The sequence below is a fragment of the Thermobia domestica genome, chromosome 7, assembly GCF_964235325.1.
Source record: "Thermobia domestica chromosome 7, izTheDome1.hap1.1, whole genome shotgun sequence".
In the NCBI taxonomy this organism is placed as follows: Eukaryota; Metazoa; Arthropoda; class Insecta; order Zygentoma; family Lepismatidae; genus Thermobia; species Thermobia domestica.
The window spans coordinates 159582408-159603042 of record NC_137460.1 but is presented as its reverse complement, the minus strand read 5'-3'; the positions used below and the strand labels follow the sequence as shown (position 1 = coordinate 159603042).

General features: G+C 37.1%; 1 protein-coding gene across 6 annotated transcripts in view; it reads right to left on the bottom strand.

The window, feature by feature from the left end:
- Not1 (CCR4-NOT transcription complex subunit 1) overlaps positions 1 to 20635 on the bottom strand; it is a 225256-nt gene that overhangs the window by 95298 nt on the left and 109323 nt on the right. For all 6 annotated transcript variants that reach the window (XM_081765495.1, XM_081765494.1, XM_081765493.1 and 3 more), the window contains exons 19-22: positions 19838 to 19981; positions 15563 to 15742; positions 5900 to 6127; positions 1163 to 1297 (exon numbers count right to left, since the gene is read on the bottom strand). In XM_081765495.1, coding sequence (XP_081621621.1) covers positions 1163 to 1297; positions 5900 to 6127; positions 15563 to 15742; positions 19838 to 19981 — 687 coding nt within the window. The remainder of the gene's footprint in view (positions 1 to 1162; positions 1298 to 5899; positions 6128 to 15562; positions 15743 to 19837; positions 19982 to 20635) is intronic.

Here is a 20635-nt window from a genome sequence, read left to right as displayed (position 1 = left end):
TAGTATGTTCAGAATTTTCATTTGTACAGTTCAGTAAACTGGAATTTATTGTACTGAAACAAGACTATAACAGCAACAATTGAAGTTGTTTTCAAGAAACATATACGAGATACTGCATACTAATTTGATTCTAATATTAACCGTAGAAGGCGACCACAGTTTTGTAGTTTAAATCATTGAGCAGATAATAATCCAGGAGCTATCAGTGAATATATTTTTTTTTTCGATTTCTGTTTAGTAATTAATGGTTTAGTATTATATTATTACTCTCATGCTTTCTATTACAGATTCTCATATTTCTAATAAACACAATTCGTATATTGTCCATCCTAGATATCTTTTCTTTTCTAAAATCTCAAACCTCTACTAACAACTTTTTATCAGGTCAACATCTATCTAACAGAAATAAGCTCCCAGTAAGTTACAGCAAAATGAGCATCAAGAAAGTAGTGTATGTATGTGGCAGATCTAATGTAAGATGACATGGATACATATTATATACAGGAATTATTTAAGTTTTGAGTGTTGTTTGCAAAGAGAAAAACAAAAAGAGAAACACACAAATTTACTGGGTCAAAAACATGAATAACGATGTGTTTGTTTAATTGATATTGAGTGTAAATTAAATGTATTAGACTGCACAGCAAAGACATTTGAACTATTGTTAAAAACTAAAAAGATCAGCAGTATTTTACTACTATTACTCTCCTATTTCAATATTCTCTTCCTCGCTTTGAAGTCCTAATTTCTATCATGCTCTAAAGAAAAACAGACACTTCAGCATTAACAACATAATCTGAAACTAAGAACTCTCCATTTAATCATTTTACACGATGTCAGGATGAGAGCCATTACAATCAAGCTTCGAAGTTACCTATTGGGTTCTATATTCCAGCCAAACCGACTGTAGCATGATTCTAACTACCATACTATTCACTTCTTTCCACTCAGAAATAAAAAATGAAGAAAATGTAGTTATCTAATATCTTTAATTTACAACTCCCAAACTTACAACAAAGAACACTTGGTAAATAATACTTTCTCTCATCGATTATGAACTGAATTCATTAGCTTCACTATTAAATGAATACTTTTTAAAACTTAATCATACATAATGATATAAATCTATTAGAAAATTATCGTGTATTAAATGGATACTCACAGCAACATCGATATTAAGATTTTTACATAGCACTTCAATCTCAAATTTTAAGTTGAGTTTCAGATCTTGTTCTTGATGCAATTCCGCCAGAACATTCATTATTGCCATTGTCCACGGATTCGGTGGCTTGAAGACCTGAAAAGATAAACATACATAATAGCAATATATGAAAGTTACTTCTTTGTAGTGACCTTTCAGTATAGATTTATTATTATTATTATTATTATTATTATTATTATTATTATTATTATTATTAATAATAATAATAAAAAGCAGAAGAAATAGATTTTTTCTTCAATCCTTAACATAACTTTCCCATTAACAAACATTCCAAGAAGTGTCTTTATTAGCTTCTGAAATAGCATATTATATAGAACGTATTACCATATTACAGCATACGGGTGGCAAATTACATCAGCTGTGTAACATTAATCTTTTGAAATTAACAGATTTAAATTTTAAACCAGAAGACAAAGAACTAAATATATGAAAATCTTAGTCACAGTGAAAGTAAATAGAGTCACAGTGAAATATTTCAATTCTGTTTTCACTGTAAGTGCTTAGGATACTGTTATTATAATATTCTATTTATTATCATAATTAAACGCAGAGAACTGGGAATCATACTGGAATAAAATATATAAAGTATTCTATTTATAATTAAAAAGTGCTTTCACCTTACTTGTCACATCAGTTCTTATAAATAATAAATCTTTCAAGTACACTCACAGTACCTTGTACCGGGAGTGGTATTAAGGTTACTTGGAAAGGGAGAAAGACAAGCTTTACTAAACAAAGGGAAAGTTGTGAGAAATGATTTCGTTTTATATATTATAACCAAAATAACACACTTTGGTTTATGAAAGTATGGCAAAAAAATCTCCATATTGATGCAAATAATTACTTAAATGCCAGAATCATGCCATTACTAAAACAAATGTTTTATATGAAACTTATTACTGTTTTTGATTTAATTTATGCATCATTTAATTGTCATCTTTCAAACTCCTGTTCACACTTAAAAATTTACATTAAAGAAAGAGGTGTACACAGATAATTCACGATAATGTCCACCCTTTTATTCTACCACTAAACTTGTGTCAGAAATGATGTTAGATCCATTGTTGAACTTTTAGAACTCTGTTCTACACTATTGGGTAATTTTAACAAGTTACTTATCTGTTGCAAAATTACTTACGAATACTCACGATGAGAGATCAGTTTCTGACAGTGCCCGAATGGAAGTTTGGTATTTGTAAACCATGATGAAGACGACAAAGGGGAACATGTACACTGGAAATGGAAACAAGGCAGAGACATAACGCCAATTTCACGCGTACAGATTGAGTTAATGAAAAGAGCGCCAAGCATCTATCAAGACAGCTGTCACAGAGTTGTCTAAATCTGGTGCTATGCGTTGTTCGTTTGCTACCAAGAAGTGAGAGTTAATACAGCAAGCATACAGTTTGTCATACGATTCTTCAGTAACATAAATAATGATGGACATGCAGTGGTGGCAATGGAAAGCACAGATGGTCCAAGTTTTGACAGGAGAATTTGACATCAGAATGAAATTTAATAAATCTTTAACATCGGGTGAAGAATAAGCCTATGTTTTGAGCTGCATTACGTCGTTACACGGAGCCTTGTCCCGTCTGTCAAACGGTTCTAAGCGAAAACCATCCGAATTATCCATAATGCTCACAAAACAGCTGCTCATCGTATGGTGTGCTATTTGCAAACAGTTCACTTTGCATTCTCAGTCATACAATGCATACCAAAGGTATATGCACAAGCTAGGGACCAGCTGATGTAACTAGAGACAATATACACTTTATGGCATGATAGAGCACTACTCCATTTCGTCGTCACACAAATGTTTAATAGCTACGAGAAGCTCAGACTTAAATCATATTGTACAATTTTCTGAGTGTACACTGAAGAACGCATAAGACAGAAAAAACTTGTGGTTTGGACATTGAAAACTATGATTAGGATGAGGTGTACGTGCATACCAAGAAATGTGTTGTAATAACTGTGAAGAACGTTCAAGGCACCTGTAAATAAGTGCTAATAACTATGCTTACATGTAAAACGAACCCGTACCGTAGTCAAGATTCAATCAAATGGGCACAACTCGAACGTGAAAAACTAAAAACCACCTAGGACTGTGATTTTTGAACTTCATATTACATCACTGATAGAGCCAAGATACATAAAAATAAACGTTTTTATTCATGAAGTTTATATAATGTTTATTCAAAATGTGTCCGAAATATTACTGAATGCTATGTATAAAGTTTTCTCTCAGTTGTGATATATATATAAACCACAATTACAATTACCCTCTGCGAAGGTTCTGACACTATAGGAAATCAGAGGAATATTAATTGACATGTTTTGTAATGAAGCCATAATTACACAGTTCTTATATAAGTGATGTAGCAAATCCCAATTCTCAATCTTTTCTCTACTCCAGCTGCTCTTAATTTTCAATTTATCATCACCCTTTTTTAACCACAGGGGAAATGGACTAGCCACATTACCTTTACTTTACTTGTTTAGTGGTCCCGCCTAGCCACGTTAGAGAAAGTGGGCTAGAACCTGTCTTCAACCAGAACACTAGATATAGACATGAATTTTGTTATCACATTACGTAGATGTGTAAACTTACAATATGGGGTTGAGTTACATCTTTCACCTTATTTTTGAGGATTTCATTACAACAATACGAAATTTCCTAAGCCTGAATGAAGAAAGACATATACCGCAAATTTAATCAAAATCGGATAGATTTTACGAAAGCTGACATGCATCTTCTTGCTCATTAGTTACACCACGACCTATGGATTGAACGCTAGCGGAAGAATAGGTTGAAGAATGTTCAAAATCTTTCTTGAAATGACGGTTACGCGACTTCAAATTTTCAGCATTCAATATTTTACCACACTTCCACCGCATGAGATGAAGAAGTTGATTCTGCCTGCAAAATACTCTGCGAAGACGCAACTAAAGACAATTGTTCTTCAAGATCTTGGGCTCCTATGTAAATGATATCATTACCCACTAATAATTTACTCCTACGAGCCAAGAAGACAAAGTTTAAGCGATTATTTTGGAAGATGGGGCATAACACGATCATTGTCCTTTACCCATCCATGGCTTTGTGGATAACTCATGTATGTTAACGATATTCAATACAGACTGAGGTGTAACTTTTTTCTCTAAGTCCAGTTGAGAGGAGAATCAGTACATGAGCCTCGTGATTCTTCTTCAGAACTTGCCATTTGCTTGTCAAGTTTAATTTCGTTGTCATAACAACAATAAAAAGCACTATTAGCGGAGTGTTCTTCACATTCTTGAGTTGCAGATTTTACTACAACTCGACATCCCTGTTTACTGGAACCAGAATCCATGGCAGGATAAGGAAAATTTTCAGAGTCTGCTTTTAAACATAACTTATACAAAAAGGTGTACATTTAACTGTGACACCTTGTATTTCTTTCCTTTTTTATCTTCGGTGGCATAATAAATGAAGAACAAACAGGTAATACAGATTTTACTGAATCTAGTAACGTAGTGTAGAGAACACACGCTTGCTACTCAAAGGTTCTGAAAAAGGTTCAAAGGTTCTTTGATGTTTTTGATTAGCATTTCCTCAATGCTGTTTTCAAAATTCATTTTATTTTTGATTTACAGGCATTCTTATCGTCTTATAATATACTCCTATTCTCGTAACACAAAATTTATTGATCTATCTTTCTGAAACGCTGCAACTTACATGAAGTGATCTTTAAAAAAATGGAAACTACAGATTCAACGCCAAGCTCTACTTCACATGAGCAAACCTATATACGTTTGACAGCGAGCTTAACACTCCTACTCCTTAAATCCAAGACCGTTATTTCAAACGTGAAATTAAGACGCTTTATATTAACATCAGACGAGTTTCCACACTACAATGCAAAGCACAGTCATAATCAGTGATTCACCGTTTTTTTACACTCACATCACTACTGTTTATGAAAATAATAAACATACGCAAAACAAACAAAAGCTCCCATTGCAGTATCTTTGATCTTTAACACTCATGATTGTCACACCCTAGTCGCTCCTAACTTCATATCAAGACCCAAATTAGGATCTTTAATATTTATAATGTAAATATTCTATTTTTATTATTATTTTTAAAGTAACTTTAAAAGGTATGATATAATAGTATATATTAACTGTCGAATTTTAATACTTTTACGATACCGGTCATGTCTATTTTACTTGATTGAGAGTTGAGTGAGAGTTGAGTTGATTTTAAGTTTAACGTCCTTTTCAGCAGCGAGGCTATTTGAGACGTGGAGCTACTGATTAACGTGGAACCCGAACATGAGCTCCCGCCGGTACCTGATGAGTTCCAGATATATAGAATCTGCTGTTCGACACGGCGTAAGATTTTAAGATTGTGAAAAGTACCTCATCCTTTCTTCGCAATAACATTATAAATATAGTGACAGAACACTAATAGAAATATGACCACTCAGATATCTGGCAGTAGCTGTAGTTTGAAACACAGAACACGTTTTACAACTAGTCCGAAGATGTCCAATACATACAAATATTATTATCTTAAAAACTAGGCCTAGATCGGTTGAATTCTTTTTAAAACTTCTGAACGTAAATAGGGAAATCAAACTACATACATACTATAATAGAAATACATACAAATACTGGTTGTATTCTTACCTTACTTTTGGAGCATGATTCCAAAACTTTCGCCACAAAAGGCACTACGTATAGAAGTTCTTGTTGTCCTTTATGGTATGCCTCCACTAAAAGCGATTTCAAATCTATGTCTATCTGAAGAATAGGTTTATTCCTTCCCAAAGTCATTATGCCTAACCAGTGGCCTAAATTCTTTAACAAAGAACGATCTGAGAAGTTGGCAATTCCTTTATCACTCCTCAAAAGCACCTGATTAAAACAGAACATAAATAAATATGGCATACAAAAATACTACGGAATTAAAGAATACGAAAAAAATATTAGCAAATAATTTGATATAGTGATTTAAATGGAAAGTATTTAATTTTATTTTGGAAATACATACAAAGAGTATTTTGGAAATATATACAGTAATGTGTTTTCGGCCAAATAGATCTTCCAGTTACCTCTTTTGGCTATGTAAGACAAACCATTAAGAATTCCCGAAATATTTTGTCCGAAAATTATTGCGTGGTTTATGATTAGAGTGAGATGGGCTCGGTATGTCGGGAAATAAGTGAGTGCAGTGTTAGTCAGAAGGCTCTTGAGGAAAAATAGGTAAATCAAAAGTAGAATGGAACGTTAATATAAGGCAACAGATGAAGGAAGGAAGTAATAACAAACGATACGTTACTCTCGGTCCTCCCGGTCCAGTCTGTCACTTTTTCACTCTTTGTGTTAGAATTCGCACCTACAGAGGATTTGATGTATACAATAAAAAATCGTTTATTTCGTACTTCCATTAGTATATATGAAATCACAACCGTCGTAAGGTGCTCGGCATATGGACGCATGATTGCCCAATCACAGCAGGGGGCTGTGGTACAACCCACGTGGTCCGAGCTGAGAGCACAGACCTCGAGAGTAAGTGCCTGTTCTGGGAAGCGAACTGAGTGGCGTGGTGCTTAACGCATCAGCACGGTATCCCAGAGGTCCCGAGTTTGAGTTCCGGTCCAGTCAGTTTACTTCTTCACTCTGTGTGTTAAACTCACTATTTTCGCTTTCAATTTTCTACTTTTAGATTTTCAAGTTTACCCGCACGTCGTAAAATTCGTACGTTCCAGGTTCCTACGCTGAAATAAAAGTTATAATTTTTCCTGGAGTAGTCTCTCTCCGAGGTCCGAACGAGGGACTATTTTACTCCACGAAAAACAATCGCTATGTTTGTACTTCTTCGTCCCTCTTGTGAATAAATAACGTGGTAGTATTTCCATATCCTTTCCACATTTCCATGAAGTTAACCACCTTAGTTCATCCCCCTTTTAGGACAGTTTCCCCTCCTACAAAGTGCCCTGACCTCTATCTGTTCATCCTAGGAATTAGTTAGTCTCTACCCACCCACGTTGGCTGCCTAAGAAGTTGCCCACTTTCTCCCATGGGGAGGTGTAGGTTAGGATTTTCTTCGCTTAGGATGAGACCCGAAGGCATACTCACTTGGGAAAATATTTGATTATTAATTCTTGACACCGATCTAAACATAATCGTACTTCTTACCTATACTATTTTAGAAGTGTTGGTTTATATACAGAAATGTGTCACATTTCATTCTGTTGTTTCTTTCATAGAAAAAAAAAAAAAATACTAACTCAAAAATATAAAGAAAATATACAGAACCAAAAATAATGGAGCATCCAGTTCAAATCTACTATAAGAAAATCTTAGTAAGGAAGCCATCGAACAACTACATATTGCACTTTAAAAATTAATATAACTCATAGTACGAGATACTGAAGGGACTTTGGTATCGATTTAAACAGCACTTGAAAGTTAAAACATATAATATTATTATATATATAAAAAAAAAAAAAAAAAAAAAAAAATGTTACTCTACTCAATTTTCTGTTAATATATTTCAAAACATGAGATTCGTAGCATTTGGTGCGAAAATGACGTTTCTGTCTCTGATCTCTGAAAAGTTATATTCGTTTAAATATAAGTTTTGATAGCAGCGACATTGATGACCTCATATCTCCTAAAATCGCAACTGAGTTCTTTGGGACTTCTGTGAAGTAAGTCATAAGTAATATTACATATTCCAGCTAGTTTCGTTTTGTTCTTTTTTTATGTCTAGGTTGATCCCTTCTCCCCCTCCCTCGAACAACTAATTTCCCTGTGATATGTCATTTAATAGTTAGCATTTTAGGGTTTCCCATTTATTTGGCGAGTACCAATTCTCTGACTTTTCCAGGTTTATCAGGTCACGATTTATAAATTTTCAGATCTATATATAATGTAAAAGAAACTATGTTCTTCCCGACCAGGGAGTTTCTCATCTACTAGTACATGTATACGACAAGTGGTTAAGAAGTACCCGGAATGCTGCAGTTTCGGCATTTGTAATGCAATCACACTGAATCTTGTACAGTATATGTATAGTGCTTAAATTGCCTAATTATGTATCTGACAAGTGTGAACAGGCCATAACAGAAAGTGTACGAGTAGTGTAGCTGAACAGAGGAGAGTGTGGGGATTAGTTGGCGCAATATCGCAGTTCAAACAACGCGCAAAACATCAAGCTCATCTGCAAATTTAAAAAACTTTCATACTTTGATAGGTTTAAAAACAATTTACGAAGACAATACATTAAGGAAAAATGGGTCTCAAAGGTACCTGTTTTACCATGATAGAAGAATAAAACCAATGCAACGGCTGAATTTAGCATGAAACAAAAAGAGAACTTTCGTCGGTGTTTGCAACAATAGCAGGAGCGGTGGAGCAAATGTTCCGAAGGTACCTACTTTAAAGGCGACTACGTAAACGTGTACTTATAATGTTGGTAATAAAGAGCTTCAACAAAATTCCGGAATTTTTTCACTGCTTCTCATATAGCGTATGTGCAGGTATGGAAATTTCGCATATCCTACCAAACTGCCAGGTAAGGCAAAAAAAGAGAAATAGGTTCTGAGAAATAAAAATCCATACTTAAAATTCCCTGACTATTCCAGAACTTTTTACGATTAAGCTCAATTCCCTGACTTTTCCAGGTTCTCCAGGTATATATATAAAGTATACTGCATTTAGTCGTGTAACAGTCGCACTTTTTGTACCATTTCTTTAACGCGAAAATCCAATACGCGAGGAAAGCTGCCAGATACCTCTAGAGGTTGCAAAATAGACGTAAGCTCACCGGGGATGATTACGAGATCCGTTCTTTCGTCTGATAGTTCCTTCTTCAAACCGTCAACAAGATGCCCTCGGAAGCTATCGAGAACAAGCATCGACGATGGTTTGAGCAATGCCCCAAGCCTTTTGTTCCAGACAATTGCAAAACCTCGTCTTTCATTAATGCTTCATCCATCCACCCCGTTTCTTGAAATCGCACTTGGATACTGCAGGAAATGTAATTCCTTTAGTAGTTTTACTCTTATAAATAACAAATCGAGGTAGCTTACGACCATCTGCTCTAATTACAGAGCAGCGTGTTTTTTCATTTCCAGTTGTGCGCAATGAAACTTTTGAAACGCCTTTTTCTGCTACCGTCGTGTTGGGTGGCATGTCGAAAAAGTGTGTGATCGGCGTTTCCAATCTGTGATGGGGGATAAGATTTAGTTTGTCGAAGTCAGATAACAAAAATATGAAAGTTTGTCAATTTATCCTGTAATCTGACGGCAATCGCTGGCAAAAATGTTCGGCGGATTACCAGACCATTGCGGCGCATAACTCTCGACTTGCTTTAAATTCTATGTGTGAAATATCACGTTCGTTCTTGCGATTTTGCGTGCTTTTATTTGCAATATTTCACATGAAATTGCACAGCGATTATCTCGCACGTCACGCACACAAGAAAGGAGTTCCTCTTCCACCGCTGGGAAAATTCCGCGCTTTGATCTTTTGAATGCACGTCTGCTTACACTAGTGTCTTGCACCCGGTGTTGGCTTTCCTCCAGTCCCTGATTAATGTTTCATTCACACCTCATTCTCTTTCTGCAGCTCTATTGTCATTCTTTTCTGCATATTCAATAAACTCCGGTTTATAACCCGTCACATAACGATTGTTCCTGAACTTTCCCATTTTTGTCTAGGAAGAATTTTCCAAAACCGAAATTTCCGCTCACGTAAGTCGCAACCGAACACGTAATGGACAGGCAACGCTCTCTTCCAACTGCCGTAATGATGTACATCAATGAACTGAAAATCGCGTAGCAACGAACGTGGTTTGTGTCGCTTTGGTGCCAGAGACTGGCAGCCAGGAAGGGATTTTTGAAATAACAACCAGATGTTTGAAACCCTCTAGGCAATACGATCGCCTCTACGAGCACACGAAAATGAAATGAAATCTTTAAGTTTTACGTCTCATGGTTATGCCGGTTAGGCTAAAGGAGACGGTGAAGATGAGAAATGAATGAAATGGTGGAATGAAGAAAGTGGGAGGAAACGGGAGAACCCCGAGAAAACCCACGCACACGGTGTTTGTCCACCACAAAATTCACTTGGCGGAGGCTGGGATTGAACCCGGGACCCCAAGCACCAGAGGTGAACGCTCTACCACTGAGCCACCGCGGCGCTAGCGAGCACACGAGATGCCATACTGGAATGAGTCATACTTGGAGGGCGGCGCGCAGAATGGATGATGGAAGTAGGTTGTCTGATCTCTGTTGACAGATAGGTCACGATGTTACGTGTCAGTAAACACGAGTTCTTTTGCTCGGACTCGCGCAAAATAAGCAATTTCGAAGAAAGTCTCGTTCACGAAGAAAAGAAAATCCCGTACACTGCTGTGACTTTTATGCGTCGAAATTTTTTTGTTGAATGTTTTTACTTCAAATTTAGGGTGCGACTATTACGAGAGTAAACATATATATATATATATATATATTGTTTACTCGCGTAAAATACATTGTTTGTTTCTGTTGAATCTTCAGGTATCTGCTTGATGTGTGATCATAGATAGCGCAACGTACAACTGACAGTGTCCGACCAGCTAACATCAAAAGTTCTGATGGTTATTCGTTGACTGGAATTTAGCATCCCTTTTAGCACCCAAACTATATGAGATGTAGACCTACGGCAGGCATGTCAAACTCGCAGCCTTTCACTCTTTTTACTGCGGCTCTCGGTTCATCCCCACTCAACTTTAAAGCAAAAATTAAGTGAACTGTGTATCTTTGAATTTTACAAATACTTGCGTACACTGTTCTTTGAAACTCGCAAATTTGCATCGTTCGTGATTTCTATGTTTAATAGTATCAGTGTGAACAACCATCCTTACGAAAAGGAACAAGTCGCCAACGAGATCCAATTAACATACATTCATCTGAACTCTGTTCTAAAAATCGCAAGTACCAGTAGCATGTTTCCTGATATCGTAAAGTTGATTGCAAGGTGGGGGAGGAGCGAGATGTCAGATGTTAGAAAAGAAAATATAGGTATCTATCTATTTATCCGAGTTCGATTTCCGATGGGAGCTCAAGGCGTTCGGATCCCATGTTAAGCTGTATGTCCATGCTTTCTAGAGCATCGGTGCTGAACAGAACACTAAACTCTAAAATCAACCACCCAACCAAGCGGATTTCCTTATGTTTCTTGTATTTTTACAATAACTGCGGTTTTAATTAAAACTATGTGTTTATTTGCATAATGATAAAATATAATATTTAAATATGTCGTTATGTATGAAAATTCAATTTTTCCTTGCAGTCGGTACTATTGCACACTGATGACTATTTGGTAAACTTAAAGATACTGAATCTGACATACAGTTTAAAATGGAATCCGAACTATCGTGGTGTACTAAAATTTTTCAAGACTCTCTCACCGGGAAATCGAACCCGTACAAAGGCGTACGTGAGTGCTCGCCACTAGACCAGCGGGAAGAGCTCGAAAGTATTGAATAAGAGGTATACGTATATTTTATTTGTGCTGTTTGAATTTATTTATTTAAGTTATTTAAAACTTCCGATTTCAGCTGACGGACACGATTAGTTTTACATCACGCTCTCCAGGACCACATCAAGAAGAAACTTATCATTCACGATTCAATAAAAACGAACAATGTACTTCACAACAAACTCTACGGATTTAATTAGCAAATTGGATTACAAATAAAGAAATAAAATCAATTGTTTTCTCTATGGATTTCCTAAGATTTTAGTTTAGTTTCTTGAACACTTTGCGTCGCTTGTGGGTGGCGGTTAGTATGTACTAGTTTAACTTTGGCAACGTCTAATTATTGAAAGTAAGTATAAAAGATTGGGTAGCTGTGTAAATTGTCGCAAATGGATCGTAACGTATCAGTGGACTTCAGCGGTGTACACAATGGAAAGCGAAGTTTCCACAGCTGATGTGTTCCCTCGACATACCAGATGGAGGCTGCTTGGGTCACTGAGATAATGACGACCGCCAGTGCAATTCGAGTCATCGTAGTTCTCCCATCGATTGCTGGAAATATCTCCCGTGTTTCTCTTTCCCTAGAATTTATTCAATGCTTTCGGAAGAAATTACAGTGGCGAGGCATGTGAAGGAAGGCAAAATCTAGCGATGAAAATCGTTTCTGCTTCGGACACAGTGATGGCTATGTGCGTTTTCGTAGATGTGCAGCTAAGAAAGAAATTTTAGTGTGTTCACACTCGCCATATAGGATTCACATTATGGAATGGGAACAATAGGTTACACAACCATTTACTCTCTACTTTTCATTCACAGGAATATAACTTGTGCGTTGTAATTCCTGATCCTGCTAATCCTGTTTCCCAACTCTATCTGTACACTTTGTAGAGGCTTCAACTTCCAGGGCATAACACACGTTCTCATACCGCCAGGGTAACTCAGCATGTTTACTCGGAATATGCCTTTTTTGCATTGTCATGCTAAATCTCCGGATCTAAGCCCTATCAAACGCATATTGGGTATGATGAGAACACCTGACTCCAGCAACGACTATCGTCCAGTTACGTCAAAACATAACATCAGATAATATGTTTGATGAAGGCGATACAGATTATTGGTAACTCTTTTTCACTAGTGCATACATGATTGAAAAGTATGCTTAAAATGTTAGTTTGGGAGATTTAGTTAGTATCAGCTAACCAAGAAAGTTCGCGCGGTATTCGAGAACGGTTACTTTTGTCGCGTTAGTGTGTTCAAATTGATTCTGATGACGTCATATGTTTATCCTTTCAAACCCTATTCAGCAGAGAGTTGTACAGTGCATCGCCGTTTCGCTATCGGTTTTGTAGGAAACGCTATAAAAAAAACATGTCGTTGGAAAGGGAGATTTTGAGGCTTACTTTGCTTTACAAGTACAAATTCGGAAACAAAAAGCTGCAAAGGCCGCTAGAAGAATATGCTCTGTAGCTGGAGAGACGTCAGTGAGTGAACGGACTGCTCAAAAGTGATTCGGTCGCTTTCGCTTTTCTTCCAGAGACAAGTCTTGAAGACAAGCCTCGTGTTGGTCGCTCATCCACTCTCGACAAAGTCCAGCTGGAGGAGGAAATCAAGCAGAATTCTCATCGAACTTTACAGGAGCTTGCACACAGGTTTGGAGTATGTGACGAAATCATTCGATCACATCTTCATAACCTTGGGATGACATGGAAGTTAAGCAAGTGGATTCTTCATGTTTTGTCCGAGGGAAACAAGCTCCAACGGCTGAACATCTGCTTGTCATTGCTGTCGCGCGATAAATAAAGCTTCGTTCCTGGACCAAATCTCGACATGTTACGAAAATGGATCACGTATGATAACCGGAAGAGGAAACATCATTGGTCGACTTCTGGTTCGGTCTCATTGGCCGCTAAACCGGACATTCACCAAAAGAAGGTAATATGTGTCTGCTGGACCAGCCCTAGCAAAGTCCACCATGAATATCTAGAAAGCGGAAAACCACAACAGTCCAGGTCTACTTGTCACAATTGCAAAGAGTTTCAGTTGCACTGCTTCAGAAGCAGCCAGCACTGGTTAACAGAAGAGGAGTCCCCCCCCTTCACGATCTTGCCAAACCTCATAAGGCAAAAGCGACCAAAGAGGTAATCAAAATACTGAGCTGGGAAGTTCTGCCTCATCCACCTCATACCCAGACGTCACTCATCGAACTATTATCTGTTTTTGGCTACGGATAACTACCTGCGGGAATAGCAGTTTCGAAAGTGCGACGATGTCACAAAGGCTATATCAAAGGGACTCTAGAAAAAATAATTTTTCAAGAAGAGCATTTATAAGCTTGTGTCTCATTGGCAACATTACACTGAAGACAATGGTGATTATTTCGAAGAATAAAATGGGTCTTTAAGATTTTTTGAGGGTTACCTGAACTTTCTTGGTTACCTGATAGTATATTCCACAAATATTTGAACAATTATCGCACCATCTTTAGTTCGAAATTATGTGACATGTGTAATGATTACTCCTTATGTATTAAGTTATCACATGTTAAGTCTGTGACAGAAATAAAAGCTACATTTTACATACAGTCTATATTAAAGAATATCTTATGAACATTCTTACCTTGTATATAAGGATACATATTTATATCTGAGTATGTATCTTATAGTATCTATCAGAAATAAGCTCACACGTAATGTTATTACGCTGACGGGAAATGTGAATACAAGAAATATAGAAATATGATAAAAACAACTGTTTCAACACCCATAGATTATCTGGACACAATTATGAAAGTAAACCGTCTTTAAATTATACGCTCCTATTTCACGGATGAAATAGTAAAATTGTGTTTTAATTATCAGTCGAATAATACCACCTACTTTTGTTATCTATTTTTTATATGCAATATTAAAGCAGAATATTCAAAAGAAACGAAATTACAGTGCAGCCCTCTAATAACGAGTTTCAAGGGACTAATAAAATGAGTTCTTTATATCCGAACTTCGTTATAAACACTTATGTATTTTTCCGAACTATGAAAAAAATGAAAGGATTATATAATAAGCAGATACTTTTAAAAAACAATATACTGCAGTATAGCATTATATTTGAATATAATTTTATTAACTGGGTTCTTATCTAGCATATCGCACATACTGCAGTTCTTCCTACCTGTTCAAGCACACTTGAAGTAGTCTGTAATTTTCTTCAGAACCGTGTCTGCTGCTGCTGTCCGTTGCATCGCCGCTTCCACTTCCTCAAATACCCGAAATGCATTGTCCGGCACTGTGTTCCTGTGTTCGAAAAAAATAGCGTTGCAAGTTTTCCAAACTTTGGATCGCTTCTTTGGAACTCACGGGTTGTTTCGTATTTTCCACTTCTCCCTCATCATCGGAATCTGCTTATCTTCCTTCGTAGCCTCCCTCACGCTTTCCACAACTGAATTATCAATATCAGGACCGTCAGCTGCAAGCGCTTCATCTGGTCCTCACTACGAGTGGGAGGAGTGAGTGATGTCTGACTTGCACAGTGACAAGACATCATCTATGAAAACCAGTTTTGCGGTACCGGAGTTATCCACGAGCAGAAGAAAAGAAAACATGATCCCGTTGTGAAAACTTCGCTATAAGCAGTCTTTGCGGAAAATATTGTTCGTAATATACGGCCATTTCTTCCATGTTTTAAATAGGCGGTGTGACGGAGAATTCATTTATGTTCATAATATCCAATAATTCGCTATTTCTAGGTTCGTTGTAAGTGAGCTGCACTGTAGTATTTTTTTAAAAATACTATTTCAAGTAATTACATTTTTTAATCACTTACCTTTATATTTCTGAACGTTTCTTTCAATACCATCTTATTCAGTTCAGGAACCTTAAGTGTGTCCAAGAAGTTTGAATACAGACCATGAAAATTTAGTTCAATACTAGCACGCTTCATCACCAAGTACTGAGATACCCATGGCCAATACTCATCCGACACTATCTCTCTTAGTTCATCACACTGTAAAATAATGAATCAATTTTAATCATATTTAAAGATTTTATTATTATTTTCTCATCTTGATATCCTTAAGTCAATACAAGACTACTAAATATAGTTAAGTCTCCTCGCTGATCACACGTTCTGGGACAGAATTTGTACAATCCGTTTCAAGAGTTCCTTGAATCTGACATATTCCTTTTTATTTAACTTCGGATTTGAAAGGCCTATTTGATTAACGTTTTATATAATTTAAAGAGAACAGAATTTCCCTCGATTTAGAAGAAAGTTTATTCTTTACAAAGATTTGGAAAAGAACCTATGTCAGTTAATAATATTTTTGGGAGTGCCGATATGAATTGAGAAAATCTCTGCACATTTCACTCTATTTCACCATCTTCGGAAAGATCATTATGATCTTTCCGAAGATGGTGAAATAGAATGAAATGTGTACTCGTGAAATATATATATAAACTCGTGAAAACTTAGTCCGATCGGGTTCAACGAGATGGCGTTCAAACGATGAGATTGCGTACTACAAACACTGTTCAGATAGTTGTGATGAGTTGACTCAGTGTTGTGTGAGCGCGAGTCAAAATGGACACTACCAAAAAGAAAATACGCTATATTTTACAGTTTTTCTTCGATAAAGGCGAAAACGCAAGCCAGGCGGCTGCAAATGTGAATAGTGTTTATGGTCCTGATATTGTAACAGCCAATCACGTGCAATTTTGATTTCGTCGATTTCGTTCCAGTAATTTTGACGTCAAAGATGCACCACGCACTGGAAGGCCAAGTGTCGAAAATGTCGATAAAATCATGGACATTGTCGCGTCCGACCGTCATGTAAGCACTGTGTCGATTGCCCAAGAGCTAAACATTGCACAAAAAACCACGTGGAACCATTTGCATAAGGCTGGATACAAAAAGAAGCTTGATGTATGGATGCCACACGAGTTAACGCAAAAAAACCTCATGAACCGAATTTCCATCTGCGAATTGCTGCTGAATCGCAACAAAATCGACCCATTTCTGAAGCGGTTGGTGACTGGCGATGAAAAGTGGATCACTTACGACAACGTCACGCGAAAACGGTCGTGGTCGAAGCGCGGTGGGCCGGCGCAAACGGTGCCCAAGCCAGAATTGACGGCCAGGAAGGTTTTGCTGTGTGTTTGGTGGGATTGGCAGGGAATTATCTACTATGAGTTGCTCCCCTACAGCCAAACCCTTAACTCGAAACTGTACTGTCAACAATTGGACCGTCTGAAGGCAGCAATTGCCCAGAAGTGGCCTGCTTTGGCCAATAGGAGAGGCCTTGTGTTCCACCAGGACAACGCCAGGCCATACACATCGATAGTGACTCGCCGGAAGCTCCGGGAGCTTGGTTGGGAGGTTCTTATGCATCCACCTTATAGTCCGGACCTGGCACCGAGTGATTACTATCTGTTCTTGTCCATGGCAAACACGTTTGCTGCTGAAAAAGTCGCTTCAAGAGAGGCTAGTGAAAATCGACTGTCTCAATTTTTTGCCACTAGGGACAAGGGCTTCTATGAAAGAGGCATCATGATATTACCTTCCAAATGGCAACACTTTATCGAACAAAACGGCACATATGTGACCTAAATCAGATCATTCTAACTATGGAAGTCAAGCCTTCAATGTCATGCCAAAATAATGGATTACTTTTTACTACACCAGATATTTTTACATAGATGGAAAAGAACAGGCGATGAATACACACATTAGCCTGAGAAATACACTGATCTGCCACTGAATAGGCACACCTTGTCTAGACACGGCAAGAGCCTCTAGACTCTGAAAGTATTGCAAGACATGTATGCTTCACAGCGGCGATCCATAACTGGTTCATGTCACTGGTGGAGGCTGTCTGCTTTTGCGACATCCTACAAATGTTCCACTGCATTCAAACCTAGACTGCGGAGAAGACACTTTATTAACTTGAGGTCGCCAGAATGTTTATCGAATCACTCTGTGATGCTGGGACCTACGGACTTGACAGTTGTCTTGCTGGACAATGACTATTCTCTTGACATGAATCACGGTCATGAATGGGAGTACATGTCCCCCCCCCCCCCACACACACACGATGTCCACACAGAAACTCTCTTACGCGGACTAACAATATCTAACTGAAGACATTCTACGCATAACAGATCCCTCACCACCTTGCACAGTTTCAATCGGCCATGCGGGATTGGAATTGGGACTTGTCACTCCAGGCTCTCAGTCTTCTTATTTCATTGTTTAATCTCTGTGCTTTCGAATCCATGCGAGGTGTTAAGTTTAATAGCGGCCTGTGAGCAGAGGCACTCGGGTTGGTCTGGAGCTCCTGAAGCCAAGACGATGCAGGAAGCGTTGAATTGTCTGTGCATTTATACTTCAGACGGAACCCTTACTCAACTGGAGTACGTTTGTGACAGAATCTGGTCCCTATTGGTTCATACGATACAGTTCAGCCTGGGCAATCCATATTGAGGGCGCACTTATCCTTGCACTGTGACTGATACCTGGATGTCTTCTCTGCATCTGTATAATCTCGGATCACCATTACAGCTGTGGTACTCGAGAATCCCAGTTGGTTCGCAATCTCTGAAATGGAGTGCCCCATGCTTTGAGCACCAATCAACTACCCTAGGTGGAACACGTCTAAGTTTCATGCTTTTCCTATTCCGCTTGCCACGACTAGTGCACCTTGCAGTCACATGTTCTGTCTATTTACTGTCTGTCATGTCTGTCTAGTCACATGTTCTGTACTGTCGCAATGCGAGTAATCGGGGCAACGTATGCCAATGCGAGAAATTTAGTCAGGTATGCCTAATTCGATGGCACGTCAGTGTATAAAATAAGCAACATAAATACATATATGAGTCTATCACCATCTCAATCATACAACTGTGGTAATTCTATCCAGAGAAGTTCGGAAATTACCAACCGCATGCACTTTTAAAAATCTGATGTACAATATTATGTATATATTCGTTCAGAAATTAAAGTTCTTTCACTAAGTGGAAACTGTGCCCAACTGGCATATGTGAAGTCGTGGTGACCACTACAAGTGTCACCTTATGCCTTACAAACTTGTATCCGATTAGAGGCTTTTCACTTGTACTTGGTAGAGGTAATATTGTAGGAATCACCACAAATATACATTTTTTCTCGAAAAGAAAAAAAATATTCGTTTCGTATTTTATTAGCGATTTTTCACTTTTTACTAGCTATGTTTGTACATGCAGTTCTGTTTCGTGATCCATTTCAAAATATACGGACGGAAGACGCTGGAGCGACTGTTATCCGAATTGTTTCTTCTAGGATCTAAAATAAAGACGCACATCCATTGTACATGAACCACCTGAAGGGCAATTTTATCAACAAACTCGAAGGTATTCTGACAGATCGTTCAAAAGATTGCATTAAACATCAAATTTTTGCTGACAGTTGTCAGTGAAAATTCGATGTTTAATATTATCTTCCGAACAATCTAGAAGAATTTAGAGGAGCAAAAGTGAGTACTTTTTTATTTATTGTGAAGATGCACATCATTAAATTTAGACAACTTTACTAAAATTGTACTCCGTCAAATGGTAAACTCTTTCATGTTTAACTACACTTTTCAAAATATGAAACTGCTAATATAATACAAGTACATATGTACCCTTACGCACGTACAGAGACTTTTAAGAACTTAATTTACCCAAATGAGTGTAATCTCGTGTAAACAAGCGTAATGGTTTTCAAAAGGATATTAAGATAATTAGTGGAAGAATTTTTACTCATGAACATTTGCTCTAATGAATGCTGCATATTGATAAGTTATTATGAGAGATATCAGTAAGCTTATGTGTAATTGTTACAGTTATTAGTCAATGTTTACTTCTATAATTGGCAAAAATTTGTTCCTTATAAACGTCTTGCGAGGCTTGAGTACACAATTTTGTCTGTATATTTCCCAAACTCTGGTCTCTTTTGCAAATTCCGCGATACGTATGTAATAACGGCTAAATTTAATGATGCCAACGTTTGGAAAATTTACAGATAAAACTAAGTATTTGGCATCTTAAGATAAGGAACAACCATCTACAATACGTATAAACTTACTTTCGCTTGTAAATTTATCTGACTCAAATTATTGAAGATGAATGCAATTTTATCCTGAAGAGATTCTGGTGGAGCTGTCATTTTTTCTTCTTTCTCTGTTGCCACGAGTAAAGTATCTATATTTGTAGCATTCGCAATAGATGGCTGTAAAGAAAAAAAATATAAATATTCATACATCGCACTCCCAATAACAATTTTTAAGCTACAAATATCAACTTCATTAATTATTTTAACAAAAGAGACACTGAAAGCTTAAAACTTAACTTTATTTTAAATTATAATTTGTAACTGTTTCGGATATCTAGCATATCCTTCTTCAGACACGATCGAAATTAATGAAAATACAGACATATATATAAATGTTGTTATAACAGAGTTTAAATGAAGATCAATAATAAAGAAGAATAGAAAAGGAACTAAAAGATTAATGTAGAGGAAGAAGGGGTCATTTACAGGGTATGGTGTGAGGACTGCGATATGTCATATATAGGAGAGACAGGAAAGAGAATGAAAGAAAGGATAAAACAACATGGAGATGATGTTAGGAAGAAAAAAGATACCAATGCCATATACAAACATGTTAAGGAGACGAATCACGCAATTAATTGGGATAAGACGGAAGTATTGGAGATGGAGAAAAGAATGATAATAAGGAAGTGGAAAGAAGCGGATTGGATAAAGAAGGTAGGAAGAGATAAACTGATGAACTGGACAGGGGGCTTACCAATTAATGAATCATGGCAATGAAGTTTGAATAACATAGAGAATAAATAAATAAATAAATAAATAAATAAATAA